We start from the raw sequence: 15,823 nt of genomic DNA, 5'->3' as shown, positions 1-15,823 counted from the left end.
CCAGGCGTTCATTTGTGGGTCTTCTTTGAAATGTCTGTTCATGTCTTCTGCCTGTTTCTTGATCGGATTATTCTTTGGATATTGAGTTTGATAAGTTCCTTATAGGTTTTGGATACTAGCCCTTTATCTGATAAGACATTTGCAAATACCTTCGTCCATTTTGTCTGTTTCCTTTGCTGTGCAAAAGTTTTTTTTATCTTGATGAAGTCCCAATAGTTCATTTTTGCCTTTGTTTCCCTTGCCTTTGAAGATGTGTCTGAAAGAAGTTGCTGCAGCTGAGGTTATAGGGGCTGCTGCTTGTGTTCTCCTCTAGGGTTTTGATCGATTCCTTTCTCACATTTAGGTTTTTTTTGTCCGTTTTGAGTTCTTTTTTTGTGTAATGTGTAACAAAATGGTCCAGTTTCATTCTGCATGGCCCAGTGTGGAGTCTGCTTCAGATTCTCTCTCCCTCTGCTCAATGCCATATTCCTCCGCCCCCACTCACATTCTCTACCTCTCTAAAATAAATAAATTAAAATATTTGAAAAAAACATACTTTACTCTTTGAAAAAAAATCTACACCTATATTTAAGTATATTTAAACAGGCTCTTGATAGGTAGTGATCTGTCTGGAAATTTCTTTGATTTGCCTTGAATCCCACATCTACCACAGGGCAAGAGGGAGAAAACATTCAGTGTCCTATGTGCACAAAACTACAATCATTTTGCTTATGAAGATTAGTACAGTTTGATAGTAGTGGTATAGAACAAATAGTTTGTTACTTTATTATTATTATGATTTTTTAAAATTTTATTTATTTATTCATGAGAGACACAGAGAGACACAGGCAGAGGGAGAAGCAGGATGTGGGAAGCAAGAAGCCCGATGTGGGACTCGATGCCGAGTCTCCAGGATCACACACCCTGAGCTGCAGGAGGTGCTAAACCGCTGCGCCACTGGGGCTGCCCAATTTGTTACTTTAATAATTATGGGATAAATGTCTTTTGTTTTATGTAACATGTCACTTTTCAGAAGATTAGTTGTAAGTCACTTAATGTCTTAAGTTACTCTCTTGTAGTCTGTTTAATTAGCCTTTTAAAAAGTTCCTTGGTGTGCCTGGGTGGCTCAGTCAGTTAGGCATCTGCCTTCGCCTTGGGTCATGATCTCGGGGTCCTGCCATTGAGCCCTGCATCAGACTCCCTGCTCAGTCTACTTTTCCCTCTCCCTCTGTGCATGCATTCTCTCAGTCTCTCTCTCTCTCTCTCTCAAATAAATAAAATCTTAAAAAAAAAAAAAAAAAAGGTTCATTGTTCTGGTCCTTTGCAGTTACTTTTGGTTTGTTGTGTAGTATGCAGATATTAAGGGCCTACTTAAAAAGCAAGAATATTCCATTAAGTGTATACTTTTTTTTTTTTTTTAAGATTTTATTTATTTATTCATGAGAGACACAGAGAAAAGGCAGAGACATAGGTAGAGGGAGAAGCAGGCTTCCCACAGGAGCCTGATGTAGGACTTGATCCCGGATCCTCGGTTCATGCCCTGAGCCAAAGGCAGACGCCCAACTGCTAAGCCACCCAGGTGTCCCCCCAGGTGTAGACTTTAAAAGCAGTTCTTTAAAGTCTCCATTGCCTTTACTCTTTGATTTTGACCATACTTGTGAGTTCCTCTTGTTCTTCCTCCCATTGGGTCTCCCTCAGAATACTGATTTACATTTGTGATTAAAGTTGGTAAAATTTCAAATTGGTTGGGCACCTTGGTGGCTCAGTCAATTAAGCATCTGATGTTAGCTCAGGTCATGATCCATCCCTGAGTTCTGGGATTGAGTCTCAAATTGGACTCCCTGTGAGGAGTCTGCTTCTCCTTCTGCGCCTCTCTCTCTCTCTCTCTCTCTCTCTCTCTCTCTATCTGTCATGAATAAATAAATAATGTCTTTTTAAAAAAATGTGGAATTCAGGTGATACATATTAAATGTTTTCTGCATGTCTGGAAGTTCTCCTGAAGGATAATGACTTAATTCTGAATTTAGATTGAAGATCATGTTATACAAATGTGTAAGATGTGGAGTATTCTGGGTAACAGTCCTTGTCATGTGACATGTAATAATTAGTAAAAACTTTAATTCTGTGTTTGAGAAGCTGAAACTGCTTATTAGTTGTGTATTTAGGAATAAGCTTTTTAGATAAAATCCCAAGTTTACCATTGTCACAGTAAGGATAGAAAGATGATGAGGTAGATAAATGGCATCTTTACTCCTATTTTTTTAATGCCTTGAAGTGCCCATCCTGGGAGCGAAAGAAAACACAAGGAAACCAAAAGTACAGAATGAGATTTTTTTTTTTTAAATCGATCAATTGATCGATTGATTGATTTACTTAATGAGAGACAGAGAGGCAGAGACATAGGCAGAGGGAGAAGCAGGCTCCTCTCAGGGAGCCCATTGTGGGACTTGACCCCTGGACCTGGGATCAGGTCCTGAGCTGAAGGCCGATGCTCAACCGCTGAGCCACCCAGATGTCCCCAGAATGAGACTGTTAACCACTAAAATTTACTATGCCTGTAGGTCAGAGTAGTCAGAGTGTAATGTCAATGTTATGTGTCTAATTTTACTGCACTATTGTAATTAGAAGATTGTTGCAAATTCCCTTTTTTTTTTAAGGTATTTTATTTTAATGTAGACTAAAGCAGTTTGTTTATTTATTTATTTATTTGTTTGTTTGTTTGTTTATTTATTTATTTATGATAGAGAGAGAGAGAGAGAGACAGGCAGAGGGAGAAGCAGGCTCCATGCACCGGGAGCCCGACGTGGGATTCGATCCCGGGTCTCCAGGATTGTGCCCTGGGCCAAAGGCAGGCGCTAAACCGCTGCGCCACCCAGGGATCCCCAAATTCCTTTGTTTTAAGGTTTCTGGAATACAGATGACTGGGGTATCTTATCTGGGAGAAGTTTCTCTTTTCCAGAGTATTTGATCTTTTAGATCTTTCTCTTGGAGTTAATGGGCTTCTTTTTTTATTTATTTATTTATTTATTTTTATTTTTATTTATTTATTTATTTTGTTAATGGGTTTCTTTTTTTTTTTTTTTTTAATGGGCTTCTTAAAGAAATGATCAGATCTTCATGATTTAATTCCCTATGTGGCACACTTGAACCCTTCAGTTTGGTCCTTTGAGAATAAAAATCTAGTCCCAGAACTTTGGTAGTTTAGGAACATATTTAAAAATAAAAGGTTGAGTCTTATTACATATTGAACAGCTTTATTGTTATAAAAACATCCTAGGGAACAGCCAGTGTGAGTTGGAAAATAGTATAGATGGGAGTCAGTTGGCTAGTTTTATTATCTTTTTTTTTAAAAATATTTTATTCATTTATTCATGAGAGAGAGAGAGAGAGAGTGGGAGCGCGGCAGAGACACAGGCAGAGGGAGAAGCAGGCTCCATGCAGGGAGCCCGAAGTGGCACCGTTCCCGAGACTCCAGGGTCACGCCCTCGGCCGAAGGCAGGCGCCAAACCGCTGAGTCACCCAGAGATCTCCCTATATTACATCTTTAAATATGAGTTTAGTTTATGAAGAAGTTGGATGTTCATGAAATTGATGTTCTTTGTCAGTCTTAAACGCAACAACTAATTTTTTTTTTTTTTTTTTAACAACTAATATTTAAATACCCATTGTATCATTGCAGATAATGCTGCAAATAAGGCATGGCCCCTCACATGCTGGGTGGGAAAGGAGAAGAGATAGTCAAGTAAAATCACTATTTGACTTAAAATGATTGATAATCAGCTGTCACTGAGGTCATATTTATTTTTATTTTTGTTATTTATTTTTAAAAAGTTTTTTTAAATTTATTCATGAGAGAGGTGCAGAGACATAGGTAGAGAGATAAGCAGGCTCTCTCTGGGGAACCTGAAGTAGGACTTGATCCCAGGGTCCCGGGATCATGACCTAAGCCAAAGGCATCTAGATGCTCAACCAGGTGCCCCTATTTTGTTCATTAAAAAAAATTTTTTTTTTAAGTAATAAAGCTCTGTCCCCATCATGTGGCTTGAACTCAAAACTCCTAGATCAAAAGTCTTAATGCTCTACCAGCTGAACCAGCCAGGCACCCTAGTGGGGTCCTCTTTAGATTGGGTGGTTTGAGGAGGAAGAAAACCATGTGAAAATCCAGGTAGGAACATTCTGTGTAGGAGGAGTAGCTAATATACACATGGAAAACAACATAGTTTTTTTTTTTTTTTTTTTTTTCTTCACAGAATTAAAATCTACTTACTGGAATATAAAATATACACAGAAGAGCTCAGGGTGTGGTTTTAACATTCTGTCTTGACATAAAGTACAGTGGAATTTGGGGTAATGTTTATTACTTAGTTTGCCTGAATTTTAATATTTTACTATTTGTTCTGTTTTTCCTCTATGTATTTATTATTTTTTTCTGAAACCTTTAAATATAAATTCCAACATAATGCCATTTTACCCCTTAATATATTAGGGTAGATCTCCTAAGAAAAAGAGGTTCTTTTTTTTTTTTTTTTTTTTAAAGACTTTATTCATTTGAGAGACCACAAGCAGGGGGGGAAGACAGAAGCAGAGGGAGAGAGGGAGAAGCAGACTCCCTGCTGAGCTGGGAGCCTGACTTGGGGCTCCACTCCAGGTTCCTGGTTTCATGACCTGAGCTGAAGGCAACTGTTTAACTATCTGGGCCATCCAGGCGCCCCAAAAGATACTCTCTTGTGGAGGTATCTTACAGTGATAAAAAACAGGAAATTAATATTAATACAGTTTACAGGCCTTATTGGAAAGTTTCCAGTTATCCTGTAATTTTTTTTTTTTTTTTTTTAGGATTTTCTGTATTTATTAATGAGAGACGCAGAGAGGCAGAGACATAGGTAGAGGGAGTAGCAGGCTTCCTGTAATGGGCCTGATGCGGGACTTGATCCCAGGACCCCAGGATCAAAACTTGAACCAAAGGCAGATGCTCAACCACTGAGCCATCCAGGTGCTCCTCCTGTAGTGTTCTTGATAGCAAAACAGTATTCTGGTCTAGAGTCCAATCAAGATCACATTTTGTTTAGTTCTCATGTCTCTTTAGTGTCCATCAGTCTAGAATAGTTCCATCAGTTTGGAATAATCTTGCTCTTTCATGGCTTTGATGGTTTTGAAACATAAATTCTTGTAGAATGTCCTATAATATCAGTCTGAGAAGCTTCCTCATAAATAGATTGATGTTATCTGGTGTTTTTAAATTTTATTTTATAGCCAGTATAGTTAAACTGTATCTTATTTCTGACAGGAATACCAGAAATTGAGGATCAGTGACTTGAGGTCACATTAGAGGGCACATGATACAAGTGTATCCCAGTACTAGTCATGTTAGTTTTTATTGCTTAAGAACAGTTGTTTCTGCCAGATATCTCTTCTGTGAAGTTATTATCCTACAATTTTTAAAAAAAAATTTTATTTACTTATGATAGTCATACAGAGAGAGAGAGAGAGGCAGAGACATAGGCAGAGGGAAAATCAGGCTCCATGCACCGGGAGCCCGATGTGGGATTTGATCCTGGGTCTCGAGGATCGCGCGCTGGGCCAAAGGCAGGCGCCAAACCGCTGCGCCACCCAGGGATCCCTATCCTACAATTTGTAATGAATAAATACTTTTTGAGAGGAGTACTCTGAGAATATATAAACTTCTTTTTTGTATGTATGTGCGCCCCTGGATCCACTCATGCCTAATTTGCAAACTACCCCAGTTTATAAACCTAAAATCGCCTGTTTTGCATTGGCTAATTAAAACATTTTTTTTTATTTTTTTAATTTATTTATGATAGGCACACAGTGAGAGAGAGAGAGGCAGAGACACAGGCAGAGGGAGAAGCAGGCTCCATGCACCGGGAGCCCGATGTGGGATTCGATCCCGGGTCTCCAGGATCGCGCCCTGGGTCAAAGGCAGGCGCCAAACCGCTGCGCCACCCAGGGATCCCGCATTGGCTAATTAGAATTGGGTTTTTCCTTCAAGCATTCTGAAGAGCCCTGAGTGAAATGGGGTTTAGGAGAAATTATCTTCTACCTAGGGAAATTTTTAAATTATTTTTAGATTTATTTATTTGAGAGAGAGAGAAAGAGTGAGAGCACAAGCCAGGAAAAGGGAGAGAAGCAGACCCCCCACTGAGCAGGGTGCCTGCTACAGGGCTTGATCCTGGGACTCTGGGATCATGACCTGAGCCAAAGGCAGCTAGCTGTTTAACTGAGCCACCCAGGTGCCCCTGAGAGGTGTTTGTTTTTTTTTTTTTTTTTTTTTTTTTTTTTGAGATTAGAGAGAGAATGTGTGGCAGAGGGAGAGGGAGAAGCAGACTCTCTGCTGAGCAGGGAGCCTGATGTGGTGACATCACAGTCATGGGATGTGGGGTCCCACAGTCATGGGACCCTGAGGTCATGAAATGAGCTGAAGGCTGACACCCGACTGAGCCACCCAGCACCCCATTTGGGATTTTTTTGGTTGTTGTTGTTTTTAAGATTTTTATTGAGAGAGACAGAATGAGAACAACCAAGAGGGGAGGCAGCGGGAGAAAGAATCTCAAGCATACTTCCTGTAGAGCACAAAGCTTGATTCTGGGGCTCAATCGCATGACCCTGATGATTTGAGCCAAAATTTAAAAAGTTGGTTGCTCAAATGACTGAGTCACCCAGGTGTCCCCACAACACGTTTAGAATCAGATTTCTTTACTAAGGACAAGCTAATATATGGGATATCTGGATTCTAAACTTTATTCATTACTGAATCTCGGGGAGATTTTGCCATTGTCATTTACCTTATTTATGCTACTTTAGGATTGGGAAGGCATATTCCTTTCTGAGAATATACTCTAACCTAAAGATAGAGGGACAGGATTTGCTTGACTCCTGAGTCTCTGATCCAGGCAAGCCCCAGGGATGCCCTACTCTTGGTATGGGCCGAATAGGTCTCTGGGCATGGTGGCAGCTCATAGTTAGCCTGGCAACTATTTTTGTCACTGAACTAGCCCTGAAAATTTGGAAATTTTTGTCTACACATAAAGCCTTAGGACTAGTCAGGAACTTAGAGGTATTTCTTGTCATGACTCAGAGTGTATAGTGATTAATTCAAGATCACACATTTTCTGGTACATTTGGCTGTTACCAAGCTCTCCATACAGTCTCCAGGGGATGAGGGAAAGGGATTGATTTCTGTCAGATTAGGATTACTCTCCCTTTTTGCTTCTATTTATTTAGGTTACACTGGTTGAGCACTGTGTAGGTGAGGAATGTCTGCAGTTAGGATCTACCTCCACTAGATGAGATTGGCTGTTTTCCAGGTTTTGGACCCCCTCCCTCCCTCCCTCCCTTCCTCGAGTGGGGGAGGAGGGGGGAGAATACTGAGAGGGAGATGCAGATATCCTGCTGAGCAGAGAGAGCTTAATCCCAGGACCCTGAGATAGTGATCTGAGCTGAAGGCAGATATTTATTTAACTGACTGAGCCACCCAGGTGCCCCTATTTTGGCTTTTTCAGAGGAAATAAGGAACATTTCTATTCTGGCTCTCGGTGTTTAAAAAAAAAAAAAAACATAAATGTGAGGACTTGAACAGTCATTCACCATAGATGTGGTACAGAGTACAGAGTACCTAGAAAGACCTCTAGGTAAAAAGACAGCATGTATCACAATATTGATTTAATCTTTATGATAATCTTCTTTAGTCCTATGGTTGGTTGGTTTCTTTCTTTCTTTCTTTCTTTCTTTCTTTCTTCTCTTCTCTTCTCTTCTCTTCTCTTCTCTTCTCTTCTCTTCTCTTCTCTTCTCTTCTCTTCTCTTTTCTTCTCTTTCTTCTCTTTCTTCTCTTTCTTCTTCTTTCTTTCATTTTTTTTTTTTTTTTGCAATTAAAAGACCCCAAGTTTTTATTATGACCTGTACATTGAAAGCCGCCTTCTTAGAGCAAGTTTTTCTTCTGACTGAGCTGTCTTTTGTGCAGGCTGTGGTAATGATTGTGTGTGTAATCTTAACCTTTTCCTTTTGACAGTGCTACAGCAGGCAGTAGCTAATGATACGCATTAGGATTTTTCCATTCTTCAGGACAGTTCCCTCTATTCTCTCATCTTTGGTGATAGGGTAGATTTTTTTTTTAAGATCATATTTTTAATAATTCAACTTGGACTGTGGAAAAGTTAGCTATACAAACAATTAATAACAGATTTTAGTTATTGTGAGTATGGGTAATATAGCCCCTAGCAATCACCTTTCTCTGAATTTGATTATTCTTATGTACCTCATATAAGTGGAATCATAAAATTTGTGCTTTTGTGACTGGTCTATTTCAGTCAGTATAATGTCGTCAGGGTTCATTCATGTAGCATGTGTCAGAATTTCCTTCGTTTTTAGGGCTGAATAATATTTCTTTGAGTGTTATTTTTCAAATTCTTTTTGGTATATATCTAGAGATGGAATTCCAGAATCATTTGGTAATTCTCTTTTTTGAGGGACTCCTGTACTGTTTAACATGGTCGCTGCACCATTTTACATTTCTGCCAAACAGTGCATGTTTTAGTTTCTCTGTATTCTTGTCAACACTTGTTATTTTCTGTTCTCTTTCTCTTTTTTTCTTTTTGTTTTTGTTTTTTTTTTAATTTTTTATTTATTTATGATAGTCACACAGAGAGATAGAGACAGAGGCAGAGAGAGAAGCAGGCTCCATGCACTGGGAGCCTGACGTGGGATCCGATCCCGGGTCTCCAGGATCACGCCCTGGGCCCAAAGGCAGGCGCTAAACCGCTGCGCCACCCAGGGATCCCTCTTCTTTTCTTTTTGATAGTAAGCATCGTCATGGGTGTCAGGTTTCCCCAATAATTAGTGATACTGAGAATATTCTCAGGTGCCTATTGACAATTTACATATCTTGTGGAGAAATGTCTGTTCAAGTCCTTCACCATTTTTGAATCAGATTGTTTTCTTGAGTGTAGAGATTCCTCATACGTTCTCAATATTACTCCTTTATCAAATGTTTCATGGGCGACTGTTCTATGGGTTGCCTTTTTACTTTGTTGATACAAGTTATCTTTTTTCCTATTTTTAAAGAATTAATTAATTTATAAAAGAAAGAGTGAGCCAGCTGGGGGAGGGGCGGGGGGAAGAATCTCAGACTCTGCACCCTGAGTGGGGGGTTCCTGGCCCCAGGAACCTGAGATGGTGACCTGAGCCAGAACCAAGAGCCAGAGGCTCAACTGACTGAGTTATCTAGGTGCCTCCTATCCTTTTTTGGTTTTGTTTTGTTTATTTTTACATAATCTCTACTCTCAACCTGGGGCTTGAATTTACAACCCTGAGATCGGGTTGTATGCTGTACCAACTGAGCTAGTTGGGAACCCCAGTATAGGAGTCTTTTTTCTTTTTGTTCAAAGATTGTATTTATTTATTTTAGAGAGAGAGAGAAAACAAGCGGTGAAATAGAGGGAGAGGCCGACTCCCCGCTAAGCAGGAAGCCTGTTGTGGGGCTCCATCCCAGGACCCTGGGATTATGATTTGAGCTGAAGGCAGACACTTAAGCGACTGAGCCACCCAGGTTGCCCCTTTAGGTGTCTTTTGATGCACAAATCTAATGTCTAATGTCTGTTGGTGTTACCTGTGCCTTTGGTGTTCTAAGAAATCATTACCAAATTCACTGTCATGAAGCTTTTGCTCTATATTTTCTCTAAGAATTGTATAGTTAAAGCTCTTGCATTAGGTGTTTCTTTTTTTTTTTTTTTTAATTTTTTTTTTTATTTATTTATGATAGTCACACACACAGAGAGAGAAGCAGAGACATAGGCAGAAGGAGAAGCAGGCTCCATGCACCGGGAACCCGATGTGGGATTCGATCCCGGGTCTCCAGGATCACGCCTTGGGCCAAAGGCAGGCGCTAAACCGCTGCGCCACCCAGGGATCCCGCATTAGGTGTTTCTTTAGTCCACAGTTCAGAATGTTAAAAACACTGGAGAGTCACTGAATAAAATGATTTGTTCTCTCTCTCCTTAAAAAAAAATTTTATTTGAGAGGGAGAGAGTGCATGTGTGTATGCGTGAGCAAGGGAGAGGAGCAGAGGGAGAGCAACAATCAAGACTCTACAATGAGTGTGGAGCCGGTTTTGGAGCTTGATCCCAGAACCCGAGATCATGATCTGAGCTAAAACCAGGAGTTGGATGTTTAAGTGACTGAGCCACCCACACACCCCCAGAATAGTTAGTAATGTAAGCTACCTGTGTTAAGCTGCTACATATCACAGTTACTATACTAGCAGAATTAAATCTCTTCTATCTTACAAAATCAGTAACAGTAGATAGTTGTGTCAGTAGGGACTAGCAGATTGAGTGCATTGGATAGAAATGTTGCTGTTAGGAACAGTGACTGGTGTTTGGCTTGGTGCGTAGAGAATGAAGTTGGTAGAATTATAAGTGTGTAGAACATAAATAGTATTTAACGGTACTATTTTCTTTTCAAGGATTTGGACGTGGAAGAGGGAGAGGGGCAGGAAGATTCTCAACTCAAGGCATGGGGTAAATCTGCGCTATCCTATTTTTATGCTACTCTCGCTAGTTATTATTCCTAATTTATTTTCCCTCTGTCCTGTACCCAATTTATTTATCCCGGTGAATCTGATATTTCTTCTATATTAAAAAGAAGAAATAGTGAAAAAGTGAGATAGTACAAATAAAATTGTATTTATTTCTAGAAATTCAAGAACTTCTATCCTTGGCTCTGTTGACATTTTGTATTCTCTGATAGTTTGTTGAGGTGGTGGGGTATCCTTTACATTGTAGGATGTTTAGCAACATCCCTGGCCTCTCCCTACTAGATTCCAGTGTCATCCCTTCTCAAGTTATAACAATCAAAAAAATCTTCAGATTTTGCCTGATGGTCCCTGGGAGAGAGGTACATAATCATCCCTAGTTGAAAACCATTGCCTAAGAGGTATATTTATACATCCAGCAGTTGTCTTTGAATAGTAAGTAAATGCAGTATTTACCTATGTGAAAGTGATAGTTTTCTCTCCCCATAGGTGATATGATTTGTTGTTTATTCATAATTTCTGACTATTTTCACTTTTTGCTACTTCTAAAATATTAGTTTTCCCTGGATTTTAGGACAAGTTTTAAAGCTTCTTGTAGAAGCCATCTGTAGATGACAGTCCAGAACAGAAGGGAATTGGTTCCAGCAAAACCCTTTGTCTCTCCATAGCTTCAGGGCAGCACTGGGCGGGTGGGGAGGTGTTTGCTGACTTTAGGTGATGCCTCTTGCCATTTCTGTTTCTTGCATGAGCTCATTGTGATGAATACATAGGGAGCAAACTGGCTGGAATATTTAAATGTAAGGTATGTGCCCAGCCCAGCAGCTTTAGGTAATTGAATGGATTTAGTGGTTTACTTTCAAATACTCTTTTGTTGATTTTTTTTTCTTTTTTTTTGGTCAATGATAACCTTAATAAAGCTGGAAAAAAAAAACTTTAAATTCTATTCTGAAAATTTTAGTGACAGTATTAATTTGGCTTTACTTAAACTTCTGAATCGTAGGTGTTTAGAATTTTAATGGGGAAAAAAACCTGAATGAAGCATTTTCTTTATATGTAGATTCACTGTTTCTATAATAAAAGGACCTGGATTCTGACTTGGGAAGATAAGACTGTGTATTCAAGTCTGGTCTTAATTTTTAAGGAGGTTTTCCATTAGAGCCCTTATTCTTCCTAATATAATTATAGATATGCACATCTGCTTTAGGATGCAGAGGGCAACAATTTAGGGAAATAAGGGCATCATACAAAAGTGTGTGGAAGGTCCCTAGGCAATCCCTGCTTTTCAGAAGATCTACATCTTGATGGCCAGAAGAATTAGCTATAATTAAATAGGAGAAGGAGGGTAAAGTTGCTTGTAGTGGCTTTTAGATGGGGCAGGTTTTTTTTGGGGGGGGGGCAGGAAGGGAAGATGATGTATGATGATTTTTGTGACTTTGGCAATTGTTGCATTTGCCTTAATTCTTTACTTTTTTAAAACCCAAGGACATTTAATCCTGCGGACTATTCAGATTCTCCATCTACAGATGGGTGTGGATCAAAGCCAGTAGTTTGGGAAGCTACTCAAAATGGCGCAGATGAAGGAACTGGTAAGTGTTGTCCGAGATGTGTTTTATGAATTCTTAATATACAAAGGCATGCCATTAGAGAAGAATGAAAAACAGTTTGCTGTCCTACCTCTGATACTATTAGCTGGTTTTTACCTCCATAGTCTCGCTTAAAAATCTCATTGATATTTGATTTTTTCCTTCTGCACTCTGAGGGAGAGGCTTTAATTACTGTGTAAGTCAGTACAAAATTACACTGAAATCTCAGTGTGTCAGGGATATGTTATAATTTCTTACGGGAAGACCTGTTACTGAAAAGTACTCTTCCTGATGGTGAACCTAAATTTAGGCCAGATAAAGTGGTATATGATAGGGAGGTTTGGGCACCAATTGCTTTTGGAGATTTTTTGTGATCCTGATATTTTTGGATGATTTCTTTTTGGAAATTTATGGATAAATGCTTGTTAATTGGCATGTTTATTTAATAGAGCTCTTGGGATTTAAAAAAATTATATTCAATTAACTAATGTATTATTAGTTTCAGAGGCAGAGGTCAGTGATTCATCAGTCTCATATAACACCCAATACTCATTACGTCACATGCCCTCCTTAAAGTCCATCACCTCCCATCTCCCTACTCACCACCCCGCCAGCAACCTTCAGTTTGTTTCTTATAATTAAAAGTCTCTTATGGTTTGTCTTCCTCTGTTTTTGTCTTATTTTTCCTTCCCCCATGGTCCTCTCTTTTGTTTCCTAAATTCCCCATATGAGTGAAATCATATGGTATTTGTATTTCTCTGATTGACTTTTTTGAGCTCTTAGGATTTTTTTCATGATAATTTATATTAACTATTGCAATTATATTTATGAGAACCTAATTTTGACAATTCATGAATTGTAACTGCAAATATAAATAGTTGAATAAATAATCTAAAAGCAAACATCCATTTAATATCTATCCTGGTCAAAAAATAGGACTGTGCCACCACCACAGAAACACAATCAGTGAACTAGAAATCAAAGATAACCATAGAGAAGATCAACAAAAGTTATAAAAATGGTAATTTGAAAAGACTGATAAAATTGATAAGCTTACTCTGAGACTGATCAAGGGAAGGAGAAGCACACATAGTTGGTTATAGAAATGAGAACAGGGATATTGAAAATAATTATAATTGTAGTTGTAATTGTAATATATTCTATACTATATATTTTAATATAATTACAATTAAAATTGATATCAGATATTAAAAGATGGTAAGATACTTCATGTCAATAAATCTTATGCTAACATTTGACATTACAAATGAACCTCACTCTTCAACACAAATATAAAAAAAGACAACATATTATAAAACCTTTCAGTAAGATAAAGGATAATAATACATCATGGCTATGTTAAATGTATTCTTGGCAGTCAAGTTTCTTTAACATTAAAAAATCAGTCGCCTGTCAGATATATACCCAAGGGAACGGAAGACGTAGCTTTATGTAACCTTACATAAAGGTGTTCGTAGAAGCATAATTCATAATAGCCAAAATGTGGAAACAAATCACATGTACTTCAGTGGATGAATGGATGAGTAAAATGTGGTATGCCATCCATACAATGGAGTATTCATTGTATTATAAAAAGGAGTGAAGTGCTGATGTGTGCAGCAACATGGATGAATCTTAAAACCATGCTGAGTGAAAGAAGCCAGTCATAAAGGAACACATATTTTATATCGTATGATTACATTTGTATGAAATGTCCATATTAGGCAGATACGTAGAAGTTGATTATTGAATGCATAGGATTGGGAAGGCTTGGGAAAAATGGGGAGTGACTACTAATGGGTTGAAGATTTCTTCTCGGGAGTGATGAAAATATTCTGGAATAGATAGTCATGATTGTTGTACAATTTGTGAATATACTAAACACTGCTCAATTGTGTACTTTGAAAGAGTGGATTTTTATGCTGTACGAGTTACACCTCAATATCAAAAATAAGTATTATTCCTACTTTAATAAAGGTGAAAATTCTATTGTTTCAGTAAGGAAGACCATTTGACAAAACCCAACATCCGTTTCTGATTTTTTTTTTTTTTTTTTTTTTTTTTTAGATTTTATTTATTTACTCGTGAGAGACAGAGAGGCAGAGACAGGCAGAGGGAGAAGCAGGCTCCACACAGGGAGCCTCATGAGGGACTACATCCCCGGACTCCGGGATTGGGACCCGAGTCAAAGGCAGACACTCAACCGCTGAGCCACCCAGGCATCCCTCCATTTCTGATTTTTTAAAAAACTGGCAAATCTGGAATACAAGGAAATTTCCTTAATCATATATGGGATATGTATAAAACTTAGAGCAGACTTTACAATTAGTGGTAATGTGTTGGATATTTTTTCTCTGGACAAGATAAAGGGACTAACTCTTATTTTCCTGTATACAATGTAGTAGAGGTCGTAATCATTGCAATATGAAAGAAGAAGGGTTGGAAATAGAGGAAGAACTTGTCATTCCTGGCAGTGATACAAAAATCGAGATAAAATATTAAATTGATAAAGGGAGTTTTAAGAGGTGCTAGGTAGAAGTTCAATAAATATATTTCTGTAACCAATCAGCAACGAGAAAAATGAGAAAAAACATTAGTAACTTCAAAAAACATCAGATGTTTAGGGGAGAAGTATAATGTATGCAAAATAAGACTACCCCCTATGAAAATGTAAAATGTGAAATCTTAATTTTAAAATAATCAAAAAATTCAAGAAGAAACAAAGGGAAGGATATATACCATTTATATATTTCACATCTCACTGTTGTGAAATTTAGTTTTTATTGACTACATCGTTGGACATACTAATTTATGATAGTCTACCTCATGAAAATTTTTCTTGCTCATTTTTGCTATTCTCTCTCCCTCTGCCTCTTCTTAGTCTTGCTTTCTTTTGTGCACGCTCTCAATTTGTTTTTGTTTTAAGATTTTATTTATTTTATTTATTTGACAGAGCATAAACAAGGAGCAGGAGGCAGAGGGAGAGGGAGAAACTGGTTCCCCATTGAGCATGGAGCTTGATGGCAGGGCTCAATCTCAGAACCTTAGCCAAAGGCTGATGCTTAACTGACTGAGCCACCCAGGCACCCCTATGTAAAATCTTGAAAAAACAAACAAAAAAATTACACAACATGACTAATTAATTGAGTTAGGACATGGTTTCAAGGCAGTTCAATGGTATATATTATATTGTCCTATACAAAAATAATAACATCAAGTAGGTAGTAGTTGTAATGTGAAACCTGGGAAGGACAACTTTAAAAGAAAATATAGAGGCAAATCTTAGGTCACCTTGGGTTAAGCGAGATTTCTTATATAGGGAGGGGCATCTGGCTCAATGGCTGACAATCTGCCGTTGGCTCAGGTTGTGATCCCAGGGTCCTGAAATTAAGTCCTACATCAAGCTCCCTGCAGGGAGCCTGCTTCTCCCTCTGCCTATGTTTTTGCCCACCCCCCCCCCGAATAAATAAAAATCTTAAAAAAAGAGAGATTTCTTATATAGTGCACAATAAGTATGAGTTCTAAAAGAAAAACTTGGTTCTTGAGAAGAAAATAAGTAAGATGAAAGGATAAGACACAGTTTGAGAGGAAATATTTATAAAACTCCCATTTATTTTTTATTTTAAGTGATCTCTCCACCCAGTGTGGGGCTTGAACTTAACAACCCAGAGATCAAGAGTAGCATGCTCTGCTGACTGAGTTAGCCAGGCATCTC

The 15,823-nt window shown here is 38.4% G+C and overlaps 1 protein-coding gene across 7 annotated transcripts in view; it reads left to right on the top strand.

Annotated features, from left to right (window-relative positions):
- Window positions 1-15,823, top strand: part of UBAP2 (ubiquitin associated protein 2) — a 124,843-nt gene that overhangs the window by 68,089 nt on the left and 40,931 nt on the right. For all 7 annotated transcript variants that reach the window (XR_005366923.1, XM_038552617.1, XM_038552616.1 and 4 more), the window contains 2 exons: window positions 10,457-10,511; window positions 12,008-12,111. Coding sequence is in view for 6 of the 7 variants with exons in the window: in XM_038552617.1 (XP_038408545.1) it covers window positions 10,457-10,511; window positions 12,008-12,111 (159 nt within the window). In the remaining variant the exon portion in view is untranslated. The remainder of the gene's footprint in view (window positions 1-10,456; window positions 10,512-12,007; window positions 12,112-15,823) is intronic.

Source organism: Canis lupus, chromosome 11, assembly GCF_011100685.1.
Source record: "Canis lupus familiaris isolate Mischka breed German Shepherd chromosome 11, alternate assembly UU_Cfam_GSD_1.0, whole genome shotgun sequence".
Taxonomy (NCBI): domain Eukaryota; kingdom Metazoa; phylum Chordata; class Mammalia; order Carnivora; family Canidae; genus Canis; species Canis lupus.
Note: the sequence above shows the minus strand (reverse complement) of the source record. Positions and strands in the feature narration are given on the sequence as shown.